Genomic DNA, 20,623 nt, shown 5'->3' on the forward strand with positions numbered 1-20,623 from the left:
CGGAGCTCTGCTGTGCTATTTATAGCCCTGTCTCTGCGGGTGGGGGCGTCAGGCACCAAACCGCACCCCCACCCATGCACACAAACCCTCAAAAACCTAGAGACTCCAATTCTGACTTCCTTTTCTTATCCGACCTCCCCTCAGCCCCAACAAACCTAAGTGTTCCTTAGGGGACTCCTCCGCAACCCAAACAGGGACCATCCGGATTCTTCGCTGAGCTTCAGTGGATCCCCATTCTCTGCACTTGGTGTGTTTATGCGTTCCTGTGCACCAGACCTGACCTGCTGCACACGGCACTCGGCACACTGTGCGGAGGGGTGTAGAAAGGAGGTTTGGCTCCACAGCCGGCGTCCATACTGTGCAAAGAGAGACAAGAGCTGTGACTGTCTCCTCGTAGTTTAATTGTCAGGGAGAGCATGGTCCAACCCGGAGTCAGACACGGATACATCCCCACCCTGCCTCTCCCCAGGCGGAACACACATCACAGAGAAACTTGGAGCTCACCCTCCTTATATAGACCTCTTAGATAAGTATGAGGAAGGTGGATATCGGGGGCACTTTTAGAGAGGGCAAGAAGCACTTCCAGATGCCTCCATCTCACATTCTTGCGGGGAGGTGGGAAAGGGGCAGGGAGAAGAGCCGACCTCCCACTTGAAGGTCTCTGTCGGAATCGCTCCTTATATCTTCTGGCTTCCTAACTGTCGCTATTGGTCTCTCACACTGTCTCTGCCTCTTCTTGCCACCTGCCCTGTCTCCATGGTTACCACAGCTTCCATCTACATATTTTAGGAATGAGTTTGTGTCCAGCTGGAATGCACCAAGGGAAGTAGGAGATGAGGAAAAATCCTAAGGATCTGGAAAGCTCACCCAGGGTCCTGTGATAACTCAGAGGCTGAAGGCCCCCAGACATATGATACTAAAAATAAGGTTCCCAGGGAAGTGGGAGAGAACAATATTTGCAGGGAAGCTACCCATTTTTACTAGTTATTTCTTGGATGCCAACTATGTGGCAAGTGCTTTGCATATATTATCTCCAATCCTCACAGCAACTCTGAAAGATAGGAGCTAGTATCTTCTTCCAGATGAGAAAACTGAGACTTAATAAGGTTAAGCAAGGTCTCCAAAGCTTCACAGCTCTGTTTCCACCCTATTCCAAAGACTGAGCACTTGCCACTACCCCTCAGCCTCCCAGTTTAGAGACCACTTTCTCTGACATCTGGAAGATTGTTCTTGACTGACTCCTAGATTGTATCTGTACTCTGAACTCTTCTGTTTCTGTTTTCTATGAGAGTAAGACTCCTCCTTCCACTCTGATCCCCTTTAACCAAGGGGCTTGGAGGAGCAGTGGAAAATGCAGAAAGCACTTGACTCTGCTCTGCCACCCCAATCCTGATACTCTGATCGCCAATCCTTCCTTCCTCAAGGTCTCTCCCCCTTTCTCATTGCACAGTAGTAATTCACAAAGAAACATTTTTAGAAAAGAAGTAACCCCTGGTGGTGCTGGAGAGAGGAAGGCAGTGTGGAATTGAAGGGGAGGTTGGAGTAATGGAGGAGAGTCCAGGCTGTGAAGGCAGTCACAAAAGATTGATCTCCAAAGAGCAGGTTGCACGGGGGTTCATTTATAAGCTCCCTCAACAGAGTCCCGCGATGAGATCTGAGTGCCAGGTTTTGTCTGTGAACTTTCGCTGGCCAGGCCCTTCTCCATCTGGCGTGAGATCGAAAAACTGACCCCAGGTGGTTCTGCAACCAGGTCCCTCTCTGCGCCCCGCTTCCGAAGCCTGGGTTGCGGCTGACTGTCTCCCTCCCTCCTCCTTCTCTACCTCCTCCACCTCCTCCTCGTCCACCACCTCTTAGATTTCCAGGGGGCCGACCTCCTTGTTCGACTTCTCCTAGATTGGCCAGAAGAACCCACCAATGGGGAGCGCTTGGAGGCGGGTCTAGACCGCCACCGGCTTCAGGAAGACAAGCAAATTTCAAGTTGGCCGCGACTTGAGCTCCGCGTGGGGGAGGGGCAGCAGGTAAGGCTCCGAACTGGTGGCTCTGATTTGGTTCTGTCCCACACTTACCTGGCCTGGCTGCGAGACAGAACGCTTTCAGGCAGCCTGTTGGATCAGCTCTCTTCTGGCTCCCTATCCTTTCTCCCCTGAGCTCCCATTGCTCTTTTGATTGTATACAGAGAACGGTAGCTTTCTATCGCGCATAGGGAGAGATATTAAAGCAGAAAATGAGAAAGATTCACTCTTGTACCGCTGACTCTTTGCTATGGCATCAACCTCTCCCGAATATGTTAATATCATCCCCCTAAGAATCTAGCAAACTCCTGTTACCTATCAAGACTCAGATGAAACATTGCCTTCTACCTGTAGTTTTTCTGGGCCTCCTTTCTTGAAAAATTAATTGTCCCTCCGTCTGACGATAGAATTAGGTATACCTCTATTAGAATACTTAGTGCGCGCGCGCGCGCACTCTCGTAATGCTTCTATGCTTTTTAGAATACTGTATAAGGTTTTGTAAGCCTGTTCTAGTACTACGCAGTACCCAATAAGCCGTTAATTGAATGGAATTGATTTCTGGAAACTTGCACTCTTGTTGGAAAGGCAGAATTTAAACTATCGTAATTGGGGAACAATAAAAGACAATACAGTATATAATTAAGGGCCCTTAAACTAGTGGTTCATAATGTTAGTGTTTCATAATTGTTCCCACAGTCTAGAGAAGGAAGAAAGCAAGAACTGGAATGGGGTGGGCAGGCTTTGTGAATTACAAGGTCTCAAGTTTAGAGGGGCCCGTAGAAATCATGCATTTATTCATTCCACAAATATTTTTTGAGCACCTACTCTATGCCAGATACAGTGCTAGATTATGGGGATCATGGTGCATCTTCTGCTCTAGCATTGCATCCTTCTGATACACCCTATGTAGTAAATTGTTGCCCAGCATCTATGTAAGATCTTTAGTAAGGGAACACCCTACCACTCTTTGCAGGTTATTCCATTTTTGGATATTTGTTCTTCAGTCAATATCCAACAAATATTCTAAATAAGAAATACACAGGCCAGTTAAATGCATTCCACACCTCCGTTGTAAAAGAAGGAAATCTGTCCTAGTGGTAGCATTCTTAAAAACAAACCATCCTTTTTGTTTTCTGATTTTAGAAGTAATATTCATTTATTCTAAAAAATCTAGAAGCATAAAAATATAAATAAAAAGGCCTAGTATTTTATGATCATGATGTAGTATAACTATACTAATATTTTGACATACATATCCTTCTAGCTTCTTTTCTCTGTGTGTATATACACATATATATGTCTGTGTATACATACGTAAATGGGGGCATACAATAAATTCAATTTTATATTATGTTCCCCCAATCAATATTGTGAATATTTTTTTCTTTTAAATATTTATTTGAAGTCATAATTCTTATGGCTACATAATAAAGTGAGTATTGGCCGGGCTCAGTGGCTCAGCCTGTAATCCCAGCGCTTTGGGAGGCTAAGGTGAGGGGATTGCCTGAGCCCATGGGTTTGAGACTTGCTTGGGCAGTGAGACCTCATCTCTACAATAAATAAAAAAATTAGCTGGGGGTTGTGGCATATACCTGTAGTTCCAGCTACTTGGAAGGCTGAGGCGGAAGGATCGCCGGAGCCCAGCAGGTCGAGGCTGCGGTGACTGGGAGCAGCCACTGCACTCCAGTCTGGGCAACAGAGTGAGACTCCAACTCAAAAAATAAAATAAAAATAAAAATAAAGTGAATATTTGACTGTTGAATAAGTTTGATTATTTAAGAATTTTGGCTACCATAAATAGCTCTTTGATTAACATCACTGTACTTATATCTCTGACTGATATCTGATGATTTCTTTGGAGTAGATTTTTTGCTTGTTAGTTTGTTTCAGAGTCTCACTCTGTCACCCAGGCTGGAGTGCAGTGGCATGCTCATGACTCACCGCAGCCTTGACTTCCTGGGCTCAGCTTCTGTCTTGGCCTACTGAGTAGCTGGGACTACAGGTGGGCCCCACCATGTCCTCGGCTAGTTTTTTGTTTTTGTTTTTTTATTTTTTAGAGACAAGCTCTCGCTATATTGCCTGGCTGGTCTTGAACTCCTAGGCTCAAGCAGTCCTCCTGCCTTGGCCTCCCAAAGTGCTAGGATTACAGGCATGAGCCACTGCGCCCAACCTGGGATAGATTTTTAAAGTAAGATGCCTGGGCTGGGCTTGGTGGCTCAGCCTGTAATCCCGCGCCTTGGAAGGCTGAGGTGAGTGGATTGCCTGAGCCCGCGGGTTTGAGACCCACCTGGGCAACTTGGCAAGACCTCATCTCCACAATAAATCAAAAATTAGCTGGGTGTGGTAGCGTGCACCTGTAGTTCCAGCTACTTGGAAGGCTGAGGCGGAAGGATTGCCGGAGCCCTGCAGGGCGAGGCTGCGGTGGCCGGGAGCGGCCACTGCACTCTAGTCTGGGCGACAGAGTGAGACTCCAACTCAAAAGAAAAAAGAAAAAAAAGTAAGATTCCTGGATTGGGCATATAAGTATTTAAAAGACTGTTGATTCAAGAGGTCAGATTGCTCCTCTTGAAAGAGTGTGTGTATAGTCCTTCCAGTGAGGTATGATAGTCTCCATCTGAAAAAACTCACAACATCCTGATTTTTGTTTTTTTTTTGAGTTGGAGTCTCACTCTGTTGCCCAGAGTGGAGTACAGTGGCACGCTTCCAGCCTCCGCAGCCTCAACCTGCTGGGTTCTGGCGATCCTTAAGCCTCAACCTTCCAAGTAACCAGAACTACAGGCACGCACTACCACACCCGGCTAATTTTTTTTTTGATGTATTGTAGAGATAAGGTCTCACCAAATTGCCCTGGTGGGTCTTGAACCCACGGGCTCAGACAGTCCACTCACCTCGGCCTCCCAAAGTGCTAAGATTACAGGCTGAGCCACCAAGCCCAGCCAACATCCTGATTATTATTTAAATCTTTGTCAGTTTGATACGTGAAGAGTGGTTTTATTGGCCATTCTTTTGTCAACTGCCTATGCATGTCCTTTGCCCATTTTTTTCTATTGGGATGATTTTTTTTTTCATTTGGATTTCCAAGAGGTTTTTCTTTTGTTTTGTTTTTGAGTCAGAGTCTCACTTAGTTGCCCAGGGCAGATACCAGTGACATGCTCATGGCCTCCACAGCCTCATTCTGCTGGTCTCTGGCAATCCTTCTGCCTCAGCCTTCCAAGTAGCTCAACCACAAGGGCACACCACCACCCTCAGCTAATTTTTTATTTATTGTAAAGATGAGGTCTTGACAAGTTGCCCAGGTTGGTCTCGAACCTCTGGGCTCAGGCAATCCGCTTGCCTCTGTCTCCCAAAGTGTTGGGATTACAGGCATGAGCTACCGCACTGGTCCCATGAGTTTTAATATAATAATAGAGTGAACTTTTTGCTTTATGAATTACACATACAACTGTGGGGGGCCAGCTCCTGCAGAGAGATTTAGGGAGTCCCTGGGAGGTGTGGCGGTGTTGACGATTATGTAAGGATAGATATTAAAAGAAAGAAAGAGACTGGGGGAGAAAGAAGAGACTGGACTCTGTCTAGTGCAGAAGCCGATTCTGTAGGAGGGATAGATATTAAAAGAAAGAAAGATGGAAGGATAGATAGAAAGAGAAAGAAAGAAAATGGACAACTGTTCAATGGATTGAGCAGAAGCCGTTTAATGGGACAAACCGTAAGTCTTTGATCCCAAATTTTCACAGGTTAAATCACAAGACTTTCATGTGAACACAAGGCCAGGTGGATGAGGCGCATCGCCCCCATCCACCAGGTGTTTCCTTAAGCATGAGGAAGGACAATCTCAATTAAATCACAAGACTATTACGTGAACACAAAGCCAGGTGGGTGAGGGTTGTCCTTCACCCACCAGACATTTTCCCAAGCATGAGGAAGGACAATCCCAAAATTATCTCACTGTTCCTCATGCTTGGTTAATATTCCTCAAAAGCAATACTACAATTCTAACATCATAATATTCTAATAATCAATAACTTTTAAAACTTATGTATACGCAACACCTAATGACTAACTTAAATCCTAATACCTTTCTATTCTGTGCTAATTCTACCTACACTATAGAAACTCTTAATTATGGCTCAAACCAGTTCCTAAAGAATGTGGCCCAGTCCAAAGATCACACTGGGCCGTTTCTAGGAACAATTGATTACAATCTCTTAGCAAAATGGCTATTCTAAAATCCTATATATCTATCTTAATTTCTATAAAAGTTTCTAATACCTAATCCTAATATAGAAAGCCGATCATCAGCAATAAAGCTTCTTTTTTTTTTTTTTGAGTTGGAGTCTCACTCTGTCGCCCAGACTGGAGTGCAGTGGCCGCTCCCAGCCACCGCATCCTCGACCTGCTGTGCTCTGGCGATCCTTCCACCTCAGGCTTCCGGGTAGCCGGAACTACAGGCATGCACTATCATGATTTATTGTGGAGATGAGTTGCCCGGGCGGGTCTCGAATCCGCGGGCTCAGGCAATCCACTCACCTCAGCCTCCCAAAGGCGTGCCACTAGCCCGGCTAGCAACAAAGCTTCTAAAAATAAAACCCAAATATAAACTGTAAATTGTACTAAGGCCAAAACCACAATTAGTAGAAAATAGGAACAATGAAATTTCTAAAGTTAGCTATATTCTTATTAAACCTCAAAATATCATGTTTGATCATGCTTGAACTAACATAATTCCCTGACGTAGTATGATCTATTCTACAATACTTTCTATAAGTAAAATAAATTCAGTTTCTATAATAAGTAGAAAAATCCTACACTAACTGTAGCTAAAAACCGGTTTAAAAGAATGAAGCCCAGTTCAAAGTACACGCTGGGCCCTTAGGAATGTGGCCCAGCCCAAAGTTCGTGCTGGGCCATTTCTGGTAACTCTAAATAATCATCTATACCATCTAAAGCTGAAAACAGCTCTCCATATGTATATACTAATTCTGCAAATATATTTTTAAATCTTATAAAGAAGCTTGTACCATATAGAAGGCTCCCAAATGTGACCTGAGTTTGAATTATATCTAATACCTAAGCCGAAACCGCAGTTCATGGGAAACAGGAACAGTGAGTTTCTAGAGTGAGCCATGCCTGTCACAGTCACAGAGCCTTCAGCTCAGGTAGGCAGAGATCCTTTTGGCTAAAATGAAAAAGGGAGGAGGGAATGGGGTCAACAGCTCCCGAACGCATCCTAGTGGTCTCGGGGTCCATGGCCCACCTTGATCCCTAACGTTCAGGTGGGCCTCCGTGGCCGGCTCCCAACATACAACAAACTCTAAACATTAGCGTGCCCCATGCTTCAGTCCCTGGATCTCATCTTTTCTCTATTCACATCCACTCCTTTAGGGATCTCACCCCGTCTCATGGCTTGAAATATTTTTTTGTATGCCAATGACTCCAATAGAACATAAGCTCCATTTAAACCCCATGGATGCAGCAGATTTTGTCTATATTGCTCACTGTTGCATCACTAGCATCTAGAACAGTGCCTGGCACATAGTAAGCACTCAATAAATATTTGAGTAAAGTAAGGTGGTATGATTATTTTTATTTCCCTTTTATAGATAATGAAATATGTTTAGAGACAATAAATGACCAAAGTTTATGCCACTAGGAAGTGACAGAACTGGAATTCAAATCCATGTTCATAGCCCCTACAAATACCACCTTCCTTTAATTTGAAATAATCATTAGTTTGTTACTGTTTTCTTTTTTTGTTGTTTTGTCTTGCTTGTTTGTTTTGGTTTTTTTGTTTTTGTTTTTTGAGACAGGATGTTGCTCTGTTGCCCAGGCTAGAGTGCAATGGCATGATCATAGCTCACTGCAGCCTCAAAATCCTGGACTCAAGCGATCCTCCCACCTCAGCCTCATGAATAGCTGGAACTGCAGGTGCATGCTACCACACCCAGCTAATTTTTTAGTATTTATTTTTGTAGAGATGGGGGTCTTGCTATGTTGCCCAAGCTGGTCTCAAACTCCTGGCCTCAAGTAATCCTCCTGCCTTGGTCTCCCAAAGTGCTAGGATTACAAGGGTGAGCCACCCTGCCCCACCTGTTATCATTTTTCTGTAAGTTTTGTTGAAACCTGCTTCTTTTTTTTTTTTTTTTTTTGTTGGACTCTCACTCTGTCACCCAGATTGGAGTGCAATGGCCGGCCTCTACCTGCTGGGCTCCAGCGATCCTTCCGCCTCAGCCTTCTAAGTAGCTGGAACTACAGGCGCACGCTACTACACCCAGCTAATTTTTTATTTTTATTGTAGAGATGAGGTCTTGCCAAGTTGCCTACACGGGTCTCGAATCCATGGGCTCAGGCAATCCACTCACTTTGACCTCCCAAAGTGCTGGGATTACAGGCTGAGCCATGGAGCCTGGCCTGAAACCTGTTTCTTAGTAACTTTCACCACAATAAACAGGTATGAGCCGGGCTCGGTGGCTCAGCCTGTAATCCCGCGCCTTTGGGAGGCTGAGGTGAGTGGATTGCCTGAGCCCGCGGGTTCGAGACCCACCTGGGCAGCGAGACCTCATCTCTACAATAAATCAAAAAATCAGCCGGGTGTGGTAGCGCATGCCTGTAATTCCAGCTACTTGGAAGGCTGAGGTGGAAGGATCGCTGGAGCCCAGCAGGTCGAGGCTGCGGTGGCCGGGAGTGGCCATTGCACTCCAGTCTGGGTGACAGAGTGAGACTCCAACTCAAACAAAACAAAACAAAAACAGAAACAAATAAAAATAAATAAATGAACAGGTATGCATAATTGGGAGTGAGTATAGTGTATATGAGTGTTGTTGGGGGAAAATAGGGTGCAGGGGCGATCATTAGGGAAGGTTGATTTAAGGAGGAGCTTGGGACCAGATTAATGGGAAAGCTTAAATACCCTCAGGAATTTAGACTTGGCCAGCCTCAGTGGCTCAGCCTGTAATCCCAGCACTTTGGGAGGCCAAGGCAAGTGGATTGCCTGAGCCCGCGGGTTCGAGACCAGCCCAGGCAACTTGGTGAGACTTCATCTCTACAATAAATCAAAAAAATTAGCCAGACATGGTAGTGTGCGCCTGTGGTTCCAACTACTTGGAAGGCTGAGGCTCCAACTCAAAAAAAAAAAAAAAATTTAGACTCAACCACAATGTTAAATAGCAGAGACTCATAGATTCCTAAACTGAGTGAGTAGATGGATGGGCGTTAGTTTACCAATCACCAGTTTATTTCCTGGATTAAATAAAGTTTTATCTTCTTTTTCCTCCACATCCTTGGAGGAGCACTCATTTAATTTGTATAAATAGGCCGGGCTGGGTGGCTCAGCCTGTAATCCCAGCAGTTTGGGAGGCCAAGGCTAGTGGATTGCCTGAGCTTGCGGGTTCAAGACCCACCCAGGGAATTTGGTGAGACCTCCCCTCTACAATAAATCACAAAAACTAGCTGGGTGTTATGGCAGGTGTCTGTAGTTCCAGCTACTTGGAAGGCTGAAGCAGAAGTATCGCCAGAACCCAGCAGATCGAGGCTGCAGTGATCGTGAGCGTGCTGGTGCACTCCAGTCTGGGCAACAGAGTGAGACTCCAACTCAAAAAAAAAAAAAAAAAAATGGCCAGGCTCAATGGCTCAGCCTGTAATCCCAGAGCTTTGGGAGGCCAAGGTGACTAGATTGCCTGAGCCCACAGGTTCGAGACCCGCCTGGGCAACTAATTAGCTGGGCGCCATAGCGCGCACCTATAGTTCCAGCTAATTGGAAGGCTGAGGTGGAAGAATCGCTGGAGCCCAGCAGGTGAAGGCTGCAGTGGCCAGGAGTGGCCACTGCACTCCAGTCTGGGTGACAGGGGGAGACTCCAACTCAAAAAAAAAAAAAAATGTAGAAATGGAGTCGGATTTGTCTAACCTCAAAACTCACATTTTCTTGATTTCTCTCTGTTTTGCAATCAAAGCAACTCCCATCTCTACCGTTAGAACTATTTCTGTCAAGTGGAAAGACACCTAAGCTAGCTTGTTAGAGTTTCCTTTCCCTTCAAAGGGACTGGAGACATGATGACAAATTCTTACTCTTTCTCTAGTCTCCATGAGACATCCTCTCTATCCTAATATGTTCTTTTCAAACAGATTACAATTTAATCTCTTAACCAACAGCCATTTTTCCCTCAAAATTTTTCTGCAGTTGGGCTTGAAACTTTCCAGATTTCTCAGACACAGTCTTCTACCTTTTCCTTCTAGCTACAGATTATTAATCTGATGTACTCTTCTGTTACTATACTTTCAAATTTTTAAATTAATAATTTTCTCTTGCTACAAAAGCAGTACCTATTCAGTATAGGAAAAATGTAAAGTAAAAAAAGTATATATACATATATGATATTATGATTTATATCATAAACTCCTCCCCCTGAAAAAAAACCCTCAAAAAAAGCTCTTCACCTCAAATTAGCCATTGTTAGTTTTTGGTGTATATCCTTCAAAAACAGATTTTTAATTTGTATGTGTGTGTATTTGTAAGTGGGTGTTTTGGCAAAGTACATTCCTTATATACATTATTTTTAAATATTTTATATACATAAATAATATACATTATTTTAAATATATATTATTTAAAATATTTAATTTACATTATTTCAAAATCTCACACTGTCACCCAGCCTGGAGTATAGTGGCATGATCACATGATCTCCTGGTCTCAGGTGATCTTTCTTTTTTATATATATTTTTTATTTTATTTTGATTAATTATCTTGTTTGTTTACTTATTCATTTATTTATTTACTTACTTACTCATTTATTTAGTCGTAGTCTCACTTTGTCACCCAGGCTGGATTGCAGCGACTCGCTCACACCACTGCAGCCTTGATCTGCTGAGCTTAGGCGATCCTTCCACCTCAGCCTTCAAAATAGCTGGAACCACAGGCATGCACCACCACACCTGGCTGATTTTTTTTTTTATTTTAGAGACGAGGTCCTGCCATGTTGCCCAGGCTGGTCTCCAACCCCTGAGCTCAGGCAATCTCTCGCCTCCACCTCCCAAAGTGCTGGGATCACAGGTGTAAGCCACTCGGCCTGGCCTTTCTTTCTTTCTTTCTTTCTTTCTTTCTTTCTTTCTTTCTTTCTTTCTTTCTTTCTTTCTTTCTTTCTTTCTTTCTCTCTCTCTCTTCTCTCTCTCTCTTCTTTCTCTCTTTCTCTCTTTCTTTCTCAGGATTTTTTGAGGACAGAAAAACTCCCAGAGTGGGAGGGGGTTGCCTTCAGCATCCCAAATAGCTGGGACTACAGACATGTGCTACCACACCTGGCAAATTTTTTTGATTTTTTGTAGAGATGACGTTTCACTATGTTGCCCAGACTAGTCTCTTAACTCTTGAACTCAAGCAGTCTGCTCACCTCAACCTAAATCTTTTTTTTACCAACTAATCTTTTGTGAATATTAAATTGCTACTTGAGTTTTTTTTAATTAATAGATTTTATATTTTAGAATAGTTTTAGATTTACAGAAAAGTTGAGCAGATACCAAAAGTTCCCATATGTCCCTGGCACACAGTTTTCCCTATTATTAACATTGTATGTTAGAATAGTATATTTGTTACAATAAATGAACCAATACTGATACATTATTATTGTTTTTGAGTTGGAGTCTCACTCTGTCATCCATTTTTTTTTTTTAAATTTATTTATTGTAGAGATGAGGTCTTGCCAAGTTGCCCAGGCTGGTCTCGAACCCGCGGGCTCAGGCAAGATACATTATTATGAACTAAGGTTCATATTTAATTCAGATCTCTTTGGTTTTTACCAAAGTTCTTTTTTTTTTTTCCTGAATCACATCCAGGCATCCAGGATACCATGTGATATTCAGTTGCCATGTCTCCTTTGGCTACTCTTAAGTTTCTCAGACTTTCCTGCTTGTGATGACAGTTTTGAAGAGTGATTGACAGTGATTGACAGTTTTCAAGAGTCAGGTATATTGTAGGATGCCTCTCTGTTGGAATTTGTCTGATGTTTTTCTCATTATTAGACTGGGTCTATGGGTTTTTGGGATGATTATCACAGAGATTAAGTACCATTTCATTATATAACTTTTTTTTTGGTCAGTTGCCCAGGCTGGAGTATCGTGGCATGATTATCTCTCACTGTAGCCTCCACCTCCTGAGCTCAGGAGAACCTTCCACCTCACTTTCCCTAGTAGCTGGGACAACAGGTATGCACCACCACACCCAGCTAATTTTTAAAAAAAATTTTGTAGAGACAAGATCTCACTATGCTGTCCAGGCTGGTCTCAAACTCCTGGCCTCAAGTGGTCTTCCTGCCTCAGTCTCCTAAAGTGCTGAGATTTCAGGAATGAGCCACCTCACCCAGCCGTTTCATTATATAATATTAAGGGCACATACTGTCAACATAATTTGTGACTATTGATGTTGACCTTGGTCACCTGGCTGAAGTAGTGTTTGGTCTCCAGCTTTAAAAATATTCCCCCTTGATTTTCAATATTGTATTGGATAAAATTCCCTATACACATTTAAGGAATGGATAGTTTTATTCCTCCCCCTCTTTTTTTTTTTTTTTTGAGTCTCACTCTGTGGCCCAGGCTGGAGTGCAGTGGCATGCACTTGGCCACCGCAGCCTCTACCTGCTAGACTCAGGTGATCCTTCTGCCTCGGCCTTCCAAGTAGTTGGAGCCACAAGCACATGCCACCACACCCAGCTAATTTTTTGATTTACTATAGAGAAGAGGTCTCACCAAGTTACCCAGGCTGGTCTCAAACCCCTGGGCTCAGGTAATCCTCTCATCTCTGCCTCCCAAAGTGCTAGGATTACAGGTATGAGCCACCATGCCCAGCCAATTCCTCCCCTTTTAAAGCGGAGAATCTACATAATTTATTTGGAAATCTGCATGAGAGATTTATCTCTTCTCCCTCATGTATTAATTGATTCATTTATTCATATCACTATGGACTCATGAGTATTTGTCTTAGGTTTTTAAACTATAATCCAATGCTACTTTATTTTGTTGCTCAAATTGTGCCAGTCTTGGCCATTGTGAACTCTTTCAGTTGGCTCTCATGCCCCTTTGACATAGCACCATCAATATGTGAATGTGGTTCTTGTTTTGAACACCTCCTTACTGCTGGCACCGCAATATGCTCCTGTCTCATCTTGTATATGTTCTGCCCTGTCCTAGAATCAGTCATTTCTACAAGGAGCTCTGGTTCCTTTTATTGAAAAATAGTATTAAAAATCAAGATGTGGGCCGGGCTCAGTGGCTCAACCTGTAATCCCAGCACTTTGGGAGGCCGAGGCGAGAGGATTGCCTGAGCCCGTGGGTTTGAGACCCACCTGGGCGACCTTGTGAGATCTCGTCTCTACAATAAATAAAAAATTAACCAGGCATGGTAGCGCACGCCTGTAGTTCTGGCTACTTGGAAGGCTGAGGCGGAAGGATCACTGGAGCCCAGCAGGTTGAGGCTGCGGTGGCTGGGAATGGCCACTACGCTCCAGTCTGAGTGAGACTGCAACTAAAAAAAAAAAATCAAGATGTGGGTGCTAGGTGTGCTCTTGCTACTGGAATGTCATTACTTTCAAGTTTCCTTTTCATTTGGTGATTTTATTTCCCATCCTAGCTGCCTCTGACTGGCTCCTCAGGAACGGTGATTAAGAGACAGAGTTTAGTTCAGTAGGAGGAACTTCAAATTCATAAGATTTGGGCCAGCCGCGGTGGCTCATGCCTATAATCCTAGCACTTTAGGAGGCCCAGGTGAGAGAATTGACTGAGCTCACAGGTTTGAGACCAGCCTGAGCAACTTGGCCAGACCTCATCCCTACAGTAAATCCAAAAATTAGCTGGGCGGAGTAGCGCATGCCTGTAGTTCCAGCTTCTTGGAAGGCTGAGGTGGAAGGCTCATCTGAGCCCATCAGGTCAAAGCTGCAGTGGCCGTGAGCTTGCCACTTTACTCCAACCTGGGCAACAGAGTGAGATTCCAACTCAAAAAAAAAAAAAATTTGCCGGGCTCGGTGGCTCAGCCTGTAATCCCACACCTTGGGAGGCTGAGGTGAGTGGATTGCCTGAGCCCACGGGTTCAAGACCCGCCTGGGCAACTTGGTGAGACCTCATCTCTATAATAAATCAAAAATTAGCCAGGCGTGGTAGCGCACGCCTTAGTTCCAGCTACTTGGAAAGCTGAGGTGGAAGGATCGCTAGAGCCCAGCAGGTCTAGGCTACGGTGCTGGGAGCATGCCACTGCACTCCAATCTGGGCGACACAGAGTGAGAATCCAGCTCAAAAAAAAAAAAAAAAAATTTCATCAGAGTTGATCACAGTGGAATGAACTGTCTTGAGGGGGAATACGCACACTCTCTTTAGGAAAATGCCATCAGAAGCTGAATAATTGACGATTTACAGTGTGGAGTCCTGTACTGGAAGGGGGTTTTGATGACCTTTAAGGGTCCTCCTAACTCCAAGTGGTATTTTAAAAGATCAGATTGATTGTAATGTCTCTTTTCCTCTGGTTGACAATGAAATTGGTGACTCATCCCTGTGCTGCTCCCACAATGCCTGATATACTACCTTTTTTATGCTTAATAAATATTTTGCTGTAATGCATAGCATTGGATTGAATTGGGGCTTAGTTGGGTTTGGAAGACCAGGGAGGAAAAAAATTCAAACGTCATATGTAGAAATGCAGATAGTGATAAACCAATCGTCTCAGAGATATACAGAAGTTTTTTCCAAGGGTTTAATCATTTTATCCTTGGTGCTACAACTATATTATATTGTAAGTATCTGTCCTGCTGGGACCACATTTCATCCATGTTTGTATTACTAAATTGTTAAATTCTCTGCCTGGCACTGTGCCTTCTCAGTCAAAATTTGTTGAATGACTTTGGCTTTTGAAATCCTAGGGAAAGGAGATTAGGTGTCTTGTACCTCCTTGGCTTACTGTCCATTCAACTGTACTTCCTTTCTGTTTTTTAATCAGATTTTTCTCACTGGATCTCTGAATACCCAGGCCCCCTCCACCATGGCCAGCCGGGGTGGGGGCCGGGGTCGTGGCCGGGGCCAGTTGACCTTCAACATGGAAGCCGTGGGCATTGGGAAAGGGGATGCTTTGCCTCCACCAACCCTGCAGCCTTCTCCACTCTTCCCTGTGAGTATCTTCTCTCCTCAAGACTCCCATGTGCCAAGGCTGACCCTATATGATCTTGGATTCCTCCTGGACCAACATACGAGGGGAGACCCAAAAAACCTGGAATTATCTTCTAGAGAGTGGACCTTTTGTAGGATAGGCTTCTGCCGCTAGGTAAGTGTTCTGGGAACCCATTGGCATCAGTGTACCAGCTAGTGTTGTGAGAGACTACATTTTGCTTCAGTGAATGTCTTTTTCTTGAGGGTTCTTGCAGTACGTTTGCCTGTTTCATGACTGGTGATTTACAAGCACCCCTGCTCACACTGCACTGAGAGTTCAGCATTTTTCCACCAAAAATAGCATGACCCTCAGGCCCCACCCTCCCTATTCACCTGATGAACAAAGTCCTCAAAGGGAAACATTTTGCCAATGTGGAAGAAGTGAAACAAAAAAGAGCAGAAGCACTTAAAAGGTATCAAAATTGATGCCTTCAAAAGTTGTTTTGAGCAGTGGGGAAGCACCTCGGTAGGTGTATTGCATCAAATTTGAAGGCAACTGAAATTTGGACATGTAAGAATACATCCACAACTTTGTGTGTGTGTGTGTGTGTGTGTGTGTGTGTGTGTTTAAATTTGGAGTCTCACTGTCACCCAGGCCGGAGTGCACAGCCACCACAGCTTCAACCTGCTGGGCTCAGGTTATCCTTCTGCCTTAGCCTTGTAAGTAGCTGGAACTACAGGCATGCGCCACCACACCTGGCTAATTTTTTGATTTATTGTAGAGATGAGGTTTCGCTAAGTTGCCCAGATTGGTCTCAAACCCGTGGACTCAGGCAATCCCCTCACCTCAGCCTCTCAAAGTGCTGGGATTATGGGCATGAACCACCACACCCAGACCATTCACCACTTTTAATAAATAAATTCCAGGGTTTTTTTGGTCCCCCCTCATATAACCATCCTCATCTTGCCCCTCCCTGTCTCTCTATACTCCTAACTGACAAGAGATGTTTTCAAAGCAAAGAAGTGTCTACCCTTACTCTCATACTCTCAGGGCCCCAGCTTTCAAAATGCTGTGTTGCTTCCTCCATTCTCTTGTAGCCCTCTGTTCAGTGAGAACATTGGGTTAACCTGGGAGAAGTCCTTCTAGATTTGTACTACAGCATTTTCCCTCTGAACTGACCACTGCCCCTGCCTCTTTAGCCCTTGGAGTTCCGCCCAGTGCCTCTACCCTCAGGAGAGGAAGGGGAATATGTCCTGGCACTGAAGCAGGAGCTACGAGGAGCCATGAGGCAGCTCCCCTACTTCATCCGGCCTGCTGTCCCCAAGAGAGGTCAGTTGGAATGCTAGCATTGTGTTCTGAGTACCTTCCAGGGGTTGTGCCCTGTACTCTGCACCACTGGGGTCAAGAGGCACAGGAAGTACACTAACTATGGGGATCTTTGTAATTACTCCTGTATCTGAAATGCTTCAGTATTCAAGGTTTGTTTTGAGTCTGAAAATAGTCTTGGGACAGTAGGGGGTTAAGTATTAAGATCTTATTTCAGTCGGGTGCAGTGACTCATGCCTGTAATACCAGCACTTTGGGAGGCAGAGGCAAGAGGATTGCCTGAGTCCAGGGGTTTGAGACCAGCCTGGGCAACTTGGTGAGACCTCATCTCTATAAATACATCAAAAAATTATCCGGGTGTGGTGGTGCGCACCTGTGGTTCTAGCTACATGGAAGGCTGAGGCGGAAGGTCTAGGCTGCAGTGACCTTGAGCGTGCCACCGTACTCCAACCTAGGCAACAGAGTGAGACTCCAACTCAGAAAAAAGAAAGATTGTGTTTCATACATATGAATAAGGATGTATTAAACATTTTAGCAATTTGGTTATTAGAGGCACCAACCAGTCAGAAGGGGACCGGGGCCAGATCTCAGAGAACCCCACCTAAGTAAAGTATTAACCCTTTGGTTAGTGAGTGGGTCATGGGGAGGTCAGGAAGACCAGGCAGGACTAGAGAAGGGAGTGCTATTGGGGGACTTGGGACAGTGGATATTTACTAACTGGTGTGGAAGTACAGTATTTCAGTATATTGACAACCAGCTGAGGCTTAGAGAAATGAAAATTTACCTGAGTTAACCCTGTAAACAAGGAGTAAAGAGATGGCTAAAACCCTGGGTTCTTGTTCCCTAGTATACTTCCACTACACTTCTCAACATAACTATGCCTCTGAGCTAAGGGAGAAAAAAACTCGTACTTTTGAGTGACTTGAGGAGCAAGTTGGAGTGATGAAGTCCTCACTGAAGCTGACCCCCTGTGTTCTGGGCTTGGGGTGAGGGGAAGATAATTCCTGAGTATTGAGAGGGCTGGACCCTCAGGAACAACCCTGTTCTAGGACACTGAAGGGATAACACTTTGACCTTTCACCTCTGACCCCTCAGATGTGGAACGTTACTCAGACAAATATCAGATGTCAGGGCCAATTGACAATGCCATCGATTGGAACCCTGGTAAGTGGTGAGCCCTTGCATTGACTGCCCTTTTTTCAAGTGCTTGTGATGCTTCAAGCCACCACCACCATCCCCAACATCCCCACCCCCCTATCCAGTATCTGCAAAGTAGAGCTTTAGTTGTGTTCCAGGACACTCTCAGACTCTCCCTGGAAAACCTATTAAATAACGCCCACTCCTCAGGAGGCATCCAAGCCACAGTTTTGCTTTGAGCAACTTTGATCCAATCCCCTCCTTCCTCTCCTTTAAAACCCTCACTTCTCCTTTATTTTAATCAGTCATCATTCATAGGAGATTCCACCCAACCCCAGGGTCCTATTGATACCCATTTCCCACTGTCCCCAGACTGGCGGCGTCTACCCCGGGAGCTAAAGATCAGAGTGCGGAAGCTGCAGAAGGAGCGTGAGTGTATTTGGAAAAAGGGAGAAGAGAGTCAACCCCATCAGCCAGAAGACCAAGGCTGCTGGCGATCTCACCTGCTCTCCCAGTTCCTACCCAGTCCAAGTGCTGTTGTTGGATGTAATAATGGCCACATGAGGGCAGCAGAGTGACACATTCTCTGCATGGAGGTCAGGGTAGAAAGTTCCAAGGAAGTCCAGGACTGGGGCTGCAGCAGGGCCTCCAGGGGATGGGCTAGAAGGGGGGGGGAGTTCCAAGATTAGATCCCTGATGGTTCACCTTTTGATCCCCCCCTCCACCAGGGATCACCATTCTACTCCCCAAGAGGCCTCCTAAGACCTCAGAAGATAAGGAGGAAACAATACAGAAACTAGAGGTGAGGGGAAAGTGTGCTCAGGGACCTCCTGAGCCTCACGTGCATTTCCTCTCTCTTGACCCATGTGTGCTTCAATTTTTCCCTCTGAGCTGAATCAGAGTTTCTCTTCCCATTCATGTTCACTTGAGACCCTGGAGAAGAAGGAGGAAGAAGTGACTTCAGAGGAAGATGAGGAGAAAGAAGAAGAAGAAGAGAAGGAAGAGGAGGAAGAAGAGGAGTATGATGAAGAAGAACATGAAGAGGTGAAGGGGACCTCCTTCCACCTCAGTGCTTCTCCCTTCCCCTCATAAGCTCTGGGGATCTCAACTCTGTACACACGGATGGTCTCCTCAGAGGGTTAGCGGACCAAAGAAGAAAGTGGCCCCAGAGACTAGGAGCTTCCCCCTACTTCATCAGTCCCCGGGCTCTTCTCAAAAATGAGCTATAGCTAGAGGGATGCCCTGGGCCTGGAATGGTGTGATTGGGAGGGAAGGGGCCTGGTGCACAGGGAGAAAGAATGCCAACACAGGCCTGACTTTTACTTCTTTTTTCCATTGCAGGAAACTGATTACATCATGTCATATTTTGACAATGGAGAGGACTTTGGGGGTGACAGTGATGACAATATGGATGAGGCTATATACTGAAGAAAAAACCTAAACAGCTCCTTGGACCCTCATATCTTTCTTGATTTGGGGATGCAGAGAGTAACCGACCCTATTATACAGTTTTGTGGACAAGCAGATCATTTGGTCAGAGCTCAGGTAACCTGTTTGCTCACTCGAGACAGGAGTAGAGAATGATGACAGCTAGCTTCTTTTCTACCCTTCCCTTCCTTCCACCCTTGTATGGCCCCTGGTAATCCTGGGGAAAGTGCAAAGGACAAATGTCTTAACTGTATGAAGGGAGAAAAGAGAATTGAAAGAAGAACTGGAAGTGTAAGAGCTGAGACAGCGGTACATATGTCCCTACCCAACTTTTACAGGTCTTTCTGGAGATAATTGGGGGTGGGAGCAGTTAGGAGGAGTAAGTCCAGTTTTATATTTTTAAATAAAGTGATTTTATCTGACTCTATGTCCAGGGTGAGGCCCGGTGGGTAGGGCTAGGAAAATGAAGGGGGTGCCTAGCTGAGCAGAGTCCACTGTGACACAGTGGAGAGTTACAGCCCTCTTGTCCTTTGTCTCTGCCCTCCTACCCCCGTGGTGGGACACATGCTCACGATCTAGCCCTGCCAGGGAACATTCAGGACCTCATCTGTAGGGCTGTGCAGGGTAAGTTATAAAGAACAGCTCATGCCTTTTGCAGACCAGCTGGCTTCTGAGCCTCTGGTCCTCAGGCCACAGGAACATTTGTCTCTGTTCACACATGTTCACAAGGACACAGGCCCTCTCTTTCCCATACTTGACCTTGGTGTTGTCCTTATTTACAAAGAATGATTACAGCTATTTTTGTAGGGAGAGTCAAGAAAGCCAGGTGCGGAGAGAGGAGAAGCTGACTCTCATTTGGCATACTCCCTCCTCTTCCAGGCCCTGGAGACCCCACTTTGAAAGTTATGTCTGTGAAGAGGGAGCCCCCTAAATATCCTATCCTCAGCTTACAGGAAACTGGGGCTGAGCTGCAGTTTCTCTTTTGGTTCTTCCTTTTGTGGAATTTAGCTAGCCTTTCTCACTCCCTTTCCTTGGGGGAGGGGGAGTAGGCGGTGTTGTTTTACAGGAAGTAAGGAGGGTGGGGAGGAGGGGAGTGACTTAGGGACACTCAGCTCTGAGAGATGCTTTCTCACCCACACATCTCTCCCTTGGGTGAGGTCACTTCCTTAGATTCTGATTGGCTTCTGAGAAAGCCATAGATGAGCTGATTGGTTCCAGCCACTTGACATGCAATAGTCACGGGCTCACTGCGTGTCCAGAACAGGAACTGAATAAGGTGGCATTCATAGATATCTGGGATGCTATCCTAACGACCCCATTAAGCATTTGAAAGCCGTAGATGGGATGTAGGAGAAACTTCAAGAAATTCCCTGCTGGGCACGGTGCCTCACATCTGTAATTTCCAGCACTTTGGGAGGCAAGATAATTGCTAGAACTCAGGGGTTTAAGAACAGCCTGGGCAATTTAGAGAGACCTTGTCACTACAATAAATCAAGAAAAATTAGCTGTGGGTGGTGGCACATGCCTGTAGTCCCAGCTACTTGGAAGGCTGGGGCAGAAGGATCACCTGAGCCCAGCAGGTCGAGGCTGCGGTGGCTGTGAGCCT

The 20,623-nt window shown here is 45.2% G+C and overlaps 2 protein-coding genes across 2 annotated transcripts in view; one reads left to right on the top strand and one right to left on the bottom strand.

Moving 5' to 3' along the window:
- ANKRD34A (ankyrin repeat domain 34A) overlaps nucleotides 1-580 on the bottom strand; it is a 3,766-nt gene extending 3,186 nt beyond the window's left edge. The window contains exons 1-2 of the mRNA XM_008066037.1: nucleotides 505-580; nucleotides 156-356 (exon numbers count right to left, since the gene is read on the bottom strand). The gene's annotated coding sequence lies outside the window, so the exon portion shown is untranslated. The remainder of the gene's footprint in view (nucleotides 1-155; nucleotides 357-504) is intronic.
- Nucleotides 581-1,949: 1,369 nt separating this feature from the next.
- POLR3GL (RNA polymerase III subunit G like) lies at nucleotides 1,950-19,444 on the top strand. Its single transcript, XM_008066039.1, has 8 exons — nucleotides 1,950-2,018; nucleotides 14,980-15,147; nucleotides 16,326-16,455; nucleotides 17,548-17,616; nucleotides 17,962-18,018; nucleotides 18,318-18,391; nucleotides 18,520-18,633; nucleotides 18,931-19,444. Exons 2-8 carry the CDS (start codon nucleotides 15,022-15,024, stop codon nucleotides 19,015-19,017), a joined length of 657 nt encoding a protein of 218 aa, XP_008064230.1. The 5' UTR covers nucleotides 1,950-2,018; nucleotides 14,980-15,021; the 3' UTR covers nucleotides 19,018-19,444.
- The last annotated feature ends 1,179 nt before the right edge of the window (nucleotides 19,445-20,623 follow it).

Source organism: Carlito syrichta, unplaced genomic scaffold, assembly GCF_000164805.1.
Source record: "Carlito syrichta isolate Samal-C Ts95f unplaced genomic scaffold, Tarsius_syrichta-2.0.1 Scaffold308835, whole genome shotgun sequence".
NCBI classification, from domain to species: domain Eukaryota; kingdom Metazoa; phylum Chordata; class Mammalia; order Primates; family Tarsiidae; genus Carlito; species Carlito syrichta.

Coding starts and splice junctions, on each gene's coding strand:
- POLR3GL (XM_008066039.1), top strand. CDS start 15,022: ATGGCCAGCCGGGGTGGGGGCCGGGGTCGTGGCCGGGGCCAGTTGACC. Junction 15,148..16,325: donor AGCCTTCTCCACTCTTCCCT/GTGAGTATCTTC, acceptor CTGCCTCTTTAG/CCCTTGGAGTTCCGCCCAGT. Junction 18,392..18,519: donor AAACAATACAGAAACTAGAG/GTGAGGGGAAAG, acceptor TGTTCACTTGAG/ACCCTGGAGAAGAAGGAGGA.